This window comes from Scatophagus argus, chromosome 10, assembly GCF_020382885.2.
Source record: "Scatophagus argus isolate fScaArg1 chromosome 10, fScaArg1.pri, whole genome shotgun sequence".
In the NCBI taxonomy this organism is placed as follows: Eukaryota; Metazoa; Chordata; class Actinopteri; family Scatophagidae; genus Scatophagus; species Scatophagus argus.
Window position 1 is genome coordinate 10828076 of NC_058502.1, and position 12785 is coordinate 10840860.

The 12785-nt window shown below is 41.8% G+C and overlaps 2 protein-coding genes across 3 annotated transcripts; both read left to right on the forward strand.

The window, feature by feature from the left end:
• Positions 1-362: 362 nt before the first annotated feature.
• Positions 363-3030, forward strand: slc18a3a (solute carrier family 18 member 3a). The gene has a single exon (XM_046402814.1). It carries the CDS (start codon positions 877-879, stop codon positions 2434-2436), a length of 1560 nt encoding a protein of 519 aa, XP_046258770.1. The 5' UTR covers positions 363-876; the 3' UTR covers positions 2437-3030.
• Positions 3031-4157: 1127 nt separating this feature from the next.
• chata (choline O-acetyltransferase a) lies at positions 4158-12688 on the forward strand. 2 transcript variants are annotated; one of them, XM_046402964.1, is made up of 14 exons: positions 4158-4358; positions 4714-4905; positions 5336-5454; positions 6011-6064; positions 6177-6357; positions 7536-7713; positions 7805-7974; positions 8516-8616; positions 8760-8888; positions 8982-9104; positions 9196-9337; positions 9455-9517; positions 9617-9754; positions 11248-12688. In XM_046402964.1, exons 1-14 carry the CDS (start codon positions 4311-4313, stop codon positions 11677-11679), a joined length of 2070 nt encoding a protein of 689 aa, XP_046258920.1. In that variant the 5' UTR covers positions 4158-4310; the 3' UTR covers positions 11680-12688. The 2 variants fall into 2 exon arrangements, with proteins under 2 accessions (XP_046258920.1, XP_046258919.1); XM_046402963.1 differs by lacking the exon at positions 4158-4358 and having other exon boundaries at positions 4607-4905.
• Positions 12689-12785: the final 97 nt, after the last annotated feature.

Here is a 12785-nt window from a genome sequence, read left to right on the forward strand (position 1 = left end):
GGGAAAATATTTTAAGAATTAAAAGATGAAATCCCAGTTTCACCACGTCAACTTCCTGTTTGTGACACCTTGTCATGTGCCATGTTTTTGTGTGTGTGTGTGTTGCTGATGAACTCAAGTTTAAAAATATATAGGCATATACAACTTTTAGACTTAATCATCCAATTTCAGATACGTGAAAAACATGACTGCGGCGAGCATCCTCGGCTCAGTCTTGATGCGACTGACTGGGCAGCCGTGCGCACTCGGGATTTTGTATTTAATTAGCATAAAAGATCTTGTGGAGTGCAGCAGGACCGTGCGTCACAGCCATCGGCGAATGCGGGGGGGCGGGGAGGGGGGACACCTATGGGAGTCAACAAACTGCAGGGTGTATTCCGTTCACGGCCGACAAAAAGCAGCCGGGTTGATGTGAAATGATGACTTAGCTCGCAGCGTTACAGGTGACTGGAGACAGCTGGGAGAGACCGGGAGCCGGAGGGGCGCAGCAGACGGACCTAAAGCAGCAAGTGCGCTGATGGAGCCGGCAGTGTGAGCTGTAGGTGAATCCCCAACCTGTGAGTGCAGTCCGGGACCAGCACGTCACCTGAATGACGGGATATGAGACAATGAAGCAGCGAGGGACGACGGGGATAAAACGAGTCCGAGTCACGGGAGTGGAAAAGCGCGTACGATGACGGACGGCGCAAGGGACAGAGAAGAGGTAAAGCAGAGGAAAGTTATCTAGCTCTTCAGCAGGGCTCCCGGTGTTGGTCAAGAAAGCGAAATCAAAGACAACAGATGTACCACGCGTGCGTAATTCTATAAACAAATCAACTGGGGGAAGTCGATTTTCTTTTTCAAAAGACAAGAGCTGAGCCATAAAGGGAGAAAATCATGGAGCCGGAGGGGACCTCAGAGGGACAAGCCACTAATTTGGCACAATCTGCCGCCTCCAAACTGTCCCAGATGGGCGAAAGAACTAAACAACTGGGCAATGTGATCCAAAACCCAGACCGGCAGAAACGGATTATTCTAGTGATAGTCTGTATAGCACTTTTGTTGGACAATATGCTTTACATGGTAATTGTGCCAATTATACCAGATTACCTGGAAGGGCTACAAAATGCTGCGGATCGTGCTCAAGCCCCTGCACCACACACCAACTCCACCAACAGCACCATCCACAATGTAGCAAAGGGCAACTTCGACCTGCAGATTGGTGTTCTTTTTGCCTCCAAGGCCATCCTGCAGCTCCTGGTTAACCCGCTAAGTGGCACGTTTATAGACCGAGTCGGGTATGATATTCCACTATTTATCGGTCTTAATGTCATGTTTCTCTCCACTCTTATTTTTGCCTTTGCTGACAACTACGCGACCCTGTTCCTGGCGCGAAGCATGCAGGGCCTCGGGTCTGCTTTCGCGGACACTTCAGGGATCGCACTGATCGCAGACAAGTACACAGAAGAGGGAGAGAGGAGCAAAGCGCTGGGTATTGCCTTGGCGTTCATTTCTTTTGGAAGCCTTGTGGCGCCCCCCTTTGGAGGGGTCCTCTATGAGTTCGCAGGGAAGCGAGTGCCCTTCCTGATTCTGGCCTGTGTCTGCCTCGCTGATGGCATAATGTGCCTGACTGTGCTGAAACCCTTCTCTAACAGAGAGAGAGAAAACATGCCAGTGGGCACCCCCATATATAAACTGATGATTGATCCTTATATAGCTGTAGTGGCAGGCGCTCTGACAATCTGTAACATCCCCCTCGCCTTCCTAGAGCCCACTATCGCCAACTGGATGGAGGAGACCATGCATGCCAGCCAGTGGGAGATCGGCATGACATGGTTTCCCGCCTTCTTCCCTCATGTCTTAGGTGTATATCTCACTGTGAAATTAGCAGCCAAGTATCCCCATCTCCAGTGGTTTTACGGTGCTATAGGTATGGTGTTCATAGGAGCGAGCTCCTGCACAGTGCCAGCGTGTAAAAACTTTGGACAGCTCATGATCCCGCTGTGCGGAATCTGTTTTGGCATCGCCTTCGTAGACACGGCGCTCCTGCCAACACTGGGTTTCCTGGTGGATGTGCGACATGTTTCAGTGTATGGTAGTGTGTACGCCATCGCAGACATCTCTTACTGCGTGGCATATGCCCTGGGGCCCGTGGCAGCTGGACAGATAGTGCACGACCTGGGCTTTGTCCAGCTCAACTTGGGCATGGGCCTCGCCAATGTACTTTACGCACCGGCGCTGCTTCTGCTGAAGAACGTGTCACAGATGAAGCCTTCTTTCTCCGAGAGAAACATGCTCCTGGAGGATGGCCCAACAGGACTGTATGATACTATTAAGATGGAGCAGCGAGAGAAGAAGAAAAAGGGTTTGTGTACAACGATCGACGAGAACGGCATTGAAACGTTTGCGCAACGGTCGTATTCAGAAGAGGAATCCTCAGGAGGAGAGTACGCGTAAAAGACCTTTAACTGAGTGTAAAACTAACAAAGTGCCCATGTAGAGTTGTGTGCGTCCCGTCCGATCGAATCAATTGCATAACAAGCTTAGGATTGTGTAACGACACAAAGTATTTACTGCTTCTGGTGACAGTTCCTCCGGGTATTGTCAAATCAAGTAGCTTCAAGCTTTTGCAGCCGAAAGGCGCTCGCTGGCGTTTGTTCATCTTAAAGTGAGAGTATTGTGAACGATTTGTTGAGATAAATGTCTATTCATTAACAGTATTAATCGCCGTATCAGAAAACTGACTCATATCGTATTCAGGGATTATGTGTAAATGTATTTTAACAAGAGAACAATTGTAATGTATATGCGTCTTTCAGTGTATATCCTGTGTTCATTTTGCCAGAGCTGTGCCGCTAAACTCAATATGCAATACTGTGTGTCACACAAAGAAAGATACAACAGATGGACATGAACTGAAATCTGCGTCTTGTTGTCTGTTTATTTTGTTTGTTTGGATGATGTACTTCTGGAATGCATAGCCTCGTTGTATGATCTGCGACTGTACATACATGTATATTCATGTACATAATTAAATCAATATTATGTGAACGGTGCTTTACATGGATTTTATTTATTCAGGCAATTAATTAAATTATTTATTTATGGCGGTATGTGACATTTTCACATGAAGAAACCCACATTAAGAAATTTTTCATGATAATATGATGTTACTTGTAAAATTCTGATTGTGTTAATAAGCAGACATTCCTTGGATTTTTGCCTTTGAACACACATAAATGAACAACCGCTCAATTTAAAGTTATTAAGGCCTACACAGGTAGTTTGTGTTACTGATTAGTAATATAAAACAGCCGAGAGTAAATAATTAAATCCATTATAGAGAAGGTAACCTTTTCCACATTTAAAAATAGGTCTGGGAAAAATACAGTCTAATAATAATTTCGTGCTGGATTCTGAGGTTGATATTGTGTTCAAAGTCAACAGTTTGTCAAAGCATGTGCGCTTGTCAAGAATGCAAATCCTTGCATATAACACACAACGCCAATTAAACCAGCCAGAGGCAATGAGGTGGAAGCAAAGTATGCACCCAAGTCGCTCTGCAGGAAGTGTTGATAATTCAGAAAACCAGAGAAGAAAGTCCACGCAAAAAACGCATCCTAATTGCTCTTCTGTAAAGTGCGTGAGCGTCTGAGGCGCGCAGTCTGCGTCTAAATAAGGTGGTGTGAAGATGTGCAGCTCCAAATAAACTTCTCGGCGAATAGCAGCAGTTCTGGGAGGAGCCTGGCTGTCAGGAGGGCGAGGTACCCTGTCAGCGTCCCTCCTGAGCCAGCGAGGGAGTTGTGTTCTTGCTATGTTGGGGATTTAAAGATGCTCAGAAAGATGAAAGATCAAAAGTAGTGAAATGTGAAACCAATTCTACCAGCAATGGATTCACATCTGGATGGATGAACCTAAACCCAGGACGAGTGGGGTTGGGTTTTTTTTCTATCTGGTGAGTAAAACATTTCCTATTAATGTGATAGTTTATTTCCGTTTGGTAGATTTATTGTTGTTTATGACAGCATGCTGACAACAAAGAGCGTAGTTTTGCGAAACAATTTTGAATGCATGCATCCCTGAAGTGTACACAAGTGTGGATTTGTTAGATGCTTTTTATTCATTGATTGTCATTGTATATTTGTTCTAAATGTCTTGACAGTCGTGCAACGTTTAAAGGCAACTGCTGTTAGTCAGACTTTCGCAGTGAGTGACGGATATTTCAAAAGAGCTTTCACTTGCTGGAACTTGACACTGATATCATTTTATATGAATACAGAATCTGTTTCAAAGGGATAGAACCTGCTGGACCGCCGCTCTGCACCGCCAACATGCCGGTCGTGAACCAAGAGCCCTCCAAAGACTCAGGAGGCGCAGAAGTAAATATCTTAAATCCGTGTAACATGTGGATCTATTTCGCCGGAATGTGCACGAAGTTTTAAGGCTTTACAAGAAAGGACGTCAAAAATTAAATTATTAAGACTATTAACAAGATCAAGACATACGAGTATTTTTTTTAAAAAATCAGTAGGAATATACGCATGACAATTTATAAGAATATATAACACTTTAATTAATATTCAATAATATTTACTTATTCTAGATGAGGTGAATTGAATAAATTTCTTGTAGTTATCCTCACTAAAAAAGTGCAATCAAAAATTGAATTATTTTTACATGTGTCAGAGGACATGTTGTTGTGAAGTTTTTCACTCAGTTTTCCACACTGCTCAGGGTCTTCCTAAGCTTCCACTGCCTGCCCTGAAAGACACACTGGATATGTACCTGAGGTGTATGAAGCACCTGCTCACAGAGGAACAGTTCAACAAGACCCAAACTATAGTGGAGCAGTTTGGAGCCCCTGGAGGAGTGGGGGAGCTACTGCACAGCAAACTCACGGAGAGGAGGGAGAAGAAGGCAAACTGGGTGATTGAAATGATCTGATCCAAAACACACAATAAAATAAACAGTATGAATAGTTTCTAACTGGCATTAAGATGATAAATGCATGTTGATTTATTTTAAAGTTCAGATAAAACTTTTCAGTAGATAATGCTGTCATAAGAAAGTACAATACCGGTGTCTAATTTATGTATATAACCAAAAAATCTTTGCTATAGATGAATATGTAAATGATCTTATATCAAACTGCAGGCCTGTTTTACACCATTGTTTACAAATACTACTGATGTAAACAAACATTTTGCAGGGTTGGGAAAAGATTTACACACTTGAACAGTCGGGCCAAGGAGATTTATCAGTCAATTTCAAACTGATAACCAATCCAGCCATTTATTTTCATGATTTCAGATTTCAGATTGTACCTTTAAGGGAATGCCACCATTTCTTACTGTAGGTGTACGACTACTGGCTGAATGACATGTACCTCAACAACAGACTGGCTCTGCCTGTCAACTCCAGTCCTGCGATGGTCTTCCCACAGCAGAACTTCAGGGCTCCCATCGACTCTTTACGGTATGAGACCCTGCACAACGGGGACAAATGAGTCATGAAAGAAAACTCAAAGTGATACAATAAGACAGGACAGAAAAATATATTTCCTTCCAGCGATCGACCCTCTACAACAGATACTTTAGAAGAACAAGCTGTGATTGCACTTGACAGGCATTTTTTAATCTTCATAACAAGAAGATTTGAGAAATGACAGTAAACCTTATAAATGACTCAGAGACCAGCTTTGATCGATTATACTAAACCGAACACTTCCTCGCTACGCGCTGACAGATGGGGTCATTACTCAGAACACATTGAGGGTTGAGGGGCAAGACGGAAGGCAAGGTTAATAGACAGTTAAGGCTGCGGTTTGGTTAACATGGTATTGATCTGGAACCGGCCCCTTAACCAGGTGCTTTACTTGCAGTATTCATCCTGTTAAGTGTAATACAGCTGCGCTACAACAAGGCCAAATACAGAAACTCATTTCCCCAAGTATGCAGAGAGTGAGAAGAAGTGACAAAGTATAATATTGTGTGTGTGTTTGGAAGTATTTAAAAAAGATTTTCTTTTCCAGATTTGCTGCACACTTAATTTCTGGAGTTCTGGAGTACAAGACTCTTCTTGATGGGTAAGTTAATCTACAATGAGAGCACCAATGAGCCTGAGAGATTAAATCGAAAAAAGAATTATTTCCACCTGTGTGAATAAAAGGCCTGATAGCCACACGTGTCTGTGTGCAGACGTGCACTTCCAGTAGACTACGCCCGGGGTCAGCTGGCTGGAACCCCTCTGTGTATGGAGCAGTACTATCGCCTCTTCACTTCCTACCGCCTCCCTGGGCCTGAGAGAGACACACTCGTGGCCCAAGAGAGTAGCGTGATGCCAGAGCCTGAGCACATCATTGTGGCTTGCAAAAACCAGGTCAGACACAGTGAAAAACTCTTCCAAATTTGTCTTAGGCTAGACTTTTTCTGCAGCTTTCGACCACGTGACACAGTCATCATCGTCAGCGGAGAAGGTTCAGTTGACATGTCAGCTCAGTACTTTCGCAATCTCTCATCTGTGCTGGTTTATAAATTGGAACCTCAGTTTGACGAAACAATGCCATCTCAAGGTCCATCTATTGGCATTTTTTCCGAAGATTTTGACCATATGACATGCTGTCGTCATCAGAGGGTCAAGGATTTCAAAGGTCAAAAGTGTCACACTTAACCTATGAGCTAACACAGAGGAGAAGTCCCAGAAATGCCATAGATGAATTCAGATTAGATCACCTCACAGTAGACACAGAACAGTGTTTACAGTGACAGTAAATTAGACTATACATCAAGTCCCTGTCACAGCAGAACATATGGATCATCACTCATACTTCTTGGTACTGTAAGCAGACTCTGTGGCGGCTATGCTAACGTATCTCCTAATGAGTGATTAACAGCCACAGCCCCTGACAAGCGCTCTCCGTTAAGTTAATTATCTATAACATGTACAACATTTTCACATCAGCCAGCAACCTTCAGCATTGCCACCATGTCACAACATCACAGAAAAGGAGCTAAAACAAGAGATGCTCACTTATTACCACCACCCAGTCCGTCAGTAAGACCAGTATTGGACTAATATTGTCTGATCTTTCCCAATCAGAACATTAAGATAAAAACAGCAGCTTCAGATTCATCTAGACTCACTCAATACAGAAAAGAAAAAAGGAATGATATATGAGCAATCAAATGACTACAAAAAACAAAAAAAAATAATCGAAACACAGATATATCTGGAAGAGAAAACAAAGAGAGTGAAATCATTTCCTAAACTGTCTGTTGTAAACATCAACCAGGTTTCAGGCTAAAATCCTGGTTCAACTGAATTTACCGCAGTTGTGTACATTCTGATGTTTTATGATGCAATGAAGAATTATTAATGATATTTTGGATTTAATGATATTTTGGATTTTACCTCATCACATAACTGACAGAAGTTATGGTCAAATCTAACATATATATATGTATCTCTATCTATCTATGTTCTATGTGTATGTGTGTATTCTATGTGCTTAGGGGTAAATGCATTGACGCTTGTGTCCTATCTGAACGTCTGTTCAGTTCTTTGTATTGGATGTGGTGATCAACTTTCGTCGACTGAATGAAAGAGACCTGCTGACTCAGCTGGATAAGATTGTCAGGATGGCTGACGGCGAAGAAGAACAGCTCCCACCCATTGGTCTTCTGACTTCAGATGGACGGACGGAGTGGGCCAAGTCTCGCAGTGTGTTAATGAGAGGTAAGCTTTGAATACAGGTTCAAATCTTTAAAGTCAGGTGGATCACACACACCAGTTCCAAGTCCATTTGTTTGAACGTATCATCCCATAGAGTCTACTAACAGGGACTCTCTGGACATGATCGAACGCTGTCTGTGTCTGGTCTGTCTTGATGATGCCACTGGGCCTGAGCTAAGTGACTCGGCTCGTGCGATGTTGATGTTGCATGGTGGAGGAGTAGCCAAGAATGGAGGGAATCGCTGGTACGACAAGCCCATGCAGGTTAGTGAGCACAGTAAGCCTACTTTAATTTTGCCTTCTTAAACATGAAAGGATATATATTATTTTATACAATAAGACACAATTTACCTCACTAATTAGTGTGGAATATAACATCTGAACAAGTCCATGTTCACCTCTAACAGTGCCAGCGGATGCAATTAGCCAATTCCATGTCAAATGAAGAATTTATATTAAATAAATTCTGATGGAGAGCATATGTTGCCATGGGATTAGCAGGAACTTACCATGCAATAGCAGGAACTTTGATGGAGACAATTTGATAAAGAATTTAGATTACTTTAATGAATCATATGATCAATATTCATACCTAGAGAGATGGAGGCTTCCTTTGTAAATTATTTTTTCATGTACCATGTGGTTGAAGATTGCATATGAAGGAATACATTATTGCTGTATGTAGCAGAAAGCACCAGTACGGTGCTTAAGCTGTAACTGCAAGTGAATTGAATCTTAGACAATCCAGCATTTCAGTTTGGTTCAACTCAAGAAAATCCTACTGAAAATAGTGTGACTGTGTCAGTTTGTCATAGGAGCTAACGGCTGCTGCGGAGTCGTGTGTGAACACTCACCGTTTGAAGGAATTGTCCTTGTGCAGTGCACAGAGTATCTACTCAAATACATGTAAGGAATTAAATGCGTTTGGACTTTGGAAGTGCAAAATGTGTGTGTGATATTTGTTTTATATGGTGACATGTGCTTAGAAAAAACAGTAAGTCTACCTTAAAAGACATGCCGAATGATATCATATTCCCATGTGACATCAGGATTGGCAGCCCATCGAAGCTGGTCAGGGCTGCAAGTGTGAGCGAGCTGCCTGCACCACGCAGACTCCGCTGGAAATGTACTCCAGAGATTCACAAACTCCTCGCCTCTTCTGCTGACAAACTACAAAGGTCTGACTTTACTCTGGTTTCTGTCCAATACAAAAAAAAACCCCACTAATAAATGGTTTAAGCACTTAACACGATTTATTCTTATCTGCACAGGTTGGTGAAAAATTTGGACATAAACGTTCACAAATTCTACGACTATGGAAAAGAGTTCATCAAGAAGCAGAAAATGAGCCCAGATGCCTACATCCAGGTTGCCCTTCAGTTAGCCTACTACCGGTAAGAAAAAGATCAATAAAACAGGCTTCCCATAAGTCACATTAACCAAGGGCTCTGACATAACAGGCCTTTTTTCGGTGTGTTTCCCCAGATGTCACGGCAGACCAGTGTCGACCTACGAGAGCGCTTCTATAAGGCGTTTTCAAGAAGGCAGAGTGGACAACATACGCTCAGCCACACCAGAAGCTCTGGCCTTTGTCAAAGCAATGGCTGATAGGGAACTGAGAACAAGTGTAAGATGTTTTAGCACAGATGTTACACTCACAGTGTCCTGTTTAAGCATTTGTGCTCTTGCTGGAATTAAAGGATTTAATTGACTAGTATCGAATCTCTGTTGTTTGTTTCAGCAGGATACGGAAAAGATGGAGATGTTACGAGGTGCCATTGCTGCACAGACAAAGTATACTATTCTGGTGAGTATACTCTAACCTCATCCATTTTTCTATTACAGGGTTGGCTTTGGTGTTTAGAGAAAATTCTGTACAATAACATGCATTCATCCTCCTCTTCAGGCTATTACAGGGATGGCAATAGACAATCACTTGCTGGGACTACGTGAAATTGCACAGGAGCTGAAGATAGAGAAACCAGAAATATTCAAAGATGAAGCCTATCTCATCAGTAATCAGTTCATCCTCTCTACAAGTCAGGTATAGTCACCAATAAACCACAGCTATATGTAATCATAAATGTTTTAAAGGGGCATTCCACCAATTTTGCACATGCAAGTTCACTTCACTTGGCACAAAGATTACCACTCTGCCTCTGAAAACAGTTGTATAATGCCCTCTGTGGTTCTGCAAGGAATTTTCAAGTCCAAAAGAACAACATCAATGAAGTAACCAGGGTTTTCTAACAGAAAGTCTGAGCTGGCATCTGCAGCAGTGTGGTTTGAGAGAAATCTACATTTATGAGCCAAGAGATTTCTTGTGAAAGTAGAGATGCAAATAACAACTATTGCCATCATTAATGACTCTACAGTCATCTGTTACTTTCTTGAGTAACAGATTAATCATTTGAAATATCAGAAAATCACAATATGCTAAAACACAAGGTGATGTTATGTAGTGTCTTATTATGTCTGACAGCCTACAATTCCAAAATAATGAACACCATTATTAATGTAAGAATAGCAAAACTTGAGACCTGGAACCATCAGCTTTTCAGGGGTTTTTTTCTTTCTTTTCCTTCTATCAACCAATAATCGCCACAATTTGACTGAAAGACACTACAAAGTGGCATCATGGGATGAGTAGAATCCAGTAGAGAGATAGAAAGTGGGTTGGAATTTATGGAAGGGCAATAAATTGCTGGAGTACAATTTTTAATGTGCACTGTGAGCACATATCGGTCTTCTTTGTTTCGTACAGTATTTATATACAGTAGAAACAGAACAGGTGGCACAAGATATTGTTAAGATTTAAATTTGGACAGACAATGGACTCAATGCTGAACACAACACTCAGGGAGTAAACGTTTAACAGTTATATACACAAAAAGAGATCCAAAATACACAAAAAGCAAGGCAGCATATCAAAGAGACCAAAGAGAATCAAAATATGCAAGCAGATATCCAAGTGTGGAGGTAGTGGGTGAGGAAAATGAGGTCAGGGAATTTTCCAAGATGGACAGTAGAGAAGATATATGATCCCAGGCTTCAAGAGAAAAGGGGGTGCCAGGGAGTTCCAGAGAAGGAAGAGCTGGATGTGCTGAAAGGAGAAGGGAAGGTGGGACAAAAAGGCAAAGATTACAGAATGTTCTCAAGAAGCAGAAAATCTTGGGTTTGACTAAAATGAGAGCAGGTGTGCAGGTGAAGAAGTGAGAAGAAAGCTGGTCACCACGCCCAGCTCGCTAGACACACATACACACACAAAGACAAAGAGAGGGAGAATCAACAGAGGCAAACCAAAACACTAGGAAGGGGAAAATACAGAAGAACAGGAAGTATGGTGAGAGCACTGGTAGATCCTGACAGATAAAGAGAGATGTTCAATAATATGCCACTCAAAACTGCAATTTAGATCTCCATAAAACTGGCATTCATTCAAATTTACAGCACACACCCATTTCAATTATCCACATATAGCAGTATTTGAACACACTGGAAAAACTGTCAGTAGCTTAATACTGAATATTCCCTCAGGTTCCTACTGCTGTTGAGATGTTCTGCTGCTACGGACCCGTGGTTCCAAACGGATATGGAGCGTGCTACAACCCTCAGTCAAACCACATTATCTTCTCTGTGTCCAGTTTCCACGAGAGTCCTCAGACATGTTCCGCAGAATTTATCAAGTGTCTGGTGCAGGGACTCCTGGACATGAGGGATCTGTGCAATAACTGTAACTCCGGCTCCAATGTGGCTGCACAAAGACAGGGTCAAACGCTGGACATACATACACAAACAGAAACAAACTGGCCAAACAAAACAACGCAGAGACCGGCTGACCAGAGCAAGAATCAGCAAACACTGCCACATGTTCTGCTGAAGACAGCAGACCAGACTAAAGTGGAGGCTCAAACCCAGACGTCTTCACAGGGAGAGGCACAAGCTCTGAAGACTGGAAGTAAATCATAACTCAGAGAAAATAGCGACAGAGTGATTTTCAGTGTGATTTTGTGCTTCGACTCCCCTGGAGTCATTCACGTAATATACAAAATCTTCTGTGATACATAATGCTTCGTAAAGCTGTTTTGCTGTTTATTGTGCTGTAAAATGTATTTAGTGCTGATAATAATCGAATCTACTCATTCTTAGAGAATATTAGAGGTGCTGGTTATTGCGGAAGACATTTTCTGCTGTTGTCAGAAAAAATATCCGTATGCAGTATTTAAAATATCTGCCAAAATGGCGTCTGTATGTGGGCAAAAATTCATATAAAATTTGAGCTTCTGATTGTTGTTCTGCACTAAATTAAAATGGAAGCGACAAAGGAGGAAAAAAGTCAATTTATTGTTTGCTCTAAACCAGTGCTACTGTTAAGGTTGGTGGGAAATGTGAGGCCTCATCCTCCCGTTTCCATGTCCTGCATCATCTTGTTCGTGAAGCCTGTCAGTCAGTTTGACAGAGAGAATATAGTCTGTAAGTTATGATAAATGGCTGATCATCTCGCTGTATGTCAACTTGCAAATTGCATGTTGCTGTCTAATGATTTTCTGAAGATTATGGTACACTGTAAAACCAGAATCTTCTGTGCAGTTTCCTGGTGTGTTGTGTCTACAGTACATGTGATATTACGAAAACATCTGTATTCCTTTATTAGACGTGTGGCTCACATTGTACTGCATTCCATATACTGAGACTCTTACTGTGCTTGTGTACATAAGAAACCAAAAGCAACTGACCAAGGGAAGTTGCTTAGTTTATCAAAGAATGCTATAAGTGTAAGTTTATAAGTAAATTTGTGTATTTGTAAATCTATTAGAAGAATATATCAATTAAGTTATTTATTTTTGTATGATATATCCTTACAGGGTGTAAATTAAATGTTTCAGAGCAAAGTATGTGAAACTACTAACCAGAGGTGATCACTGTGTTTACGTCCAAGTGAAGCTGAAATACTGTCAAAGATTTAAATAAATTCAAATCAAACGAAGACTCATTCATTCTGCTGTTATCGAAGAGATAATTTTATACTATTCTAATTATTTTATGAAAAATGTAACCTTACACACATTTCTAGA

What these genes read in the sequence shown, in the direction of transcription:
- slc18a3a (XM_046402814.1), top strand. Translation starts at nt 877, where the DNA reads ATGGAGCCGGAGGGGACCTCAGAGGGACAAGCCACTAATTTGGCACAA.
- chata (XM_046402963.1), top strand. Translation starts at nt 4,657, where the DNA reads ATGTGTCAGAGGACATGTTGTTGTGAAGTTTTTCACTCAGTTTTCCAC. An exon ending in TACAAGACTCTTCTTGATGG is followed by an intron (nt 6,065 to 6,176) that starts GTAAGTTAATCT and finishes GTCTGTGTGCAG; the next exon opens with ACGTGCACTTCCAGTAGACT. An exon ending in GAGTATCTACTCAAATACAT is followed by an intron (nt 8,617 to 8,759) that starts GTAAGGAATTAA and finishes ATGTGACATCAG; the next exon opens with GATTGGCAGCCCATCGAAGC.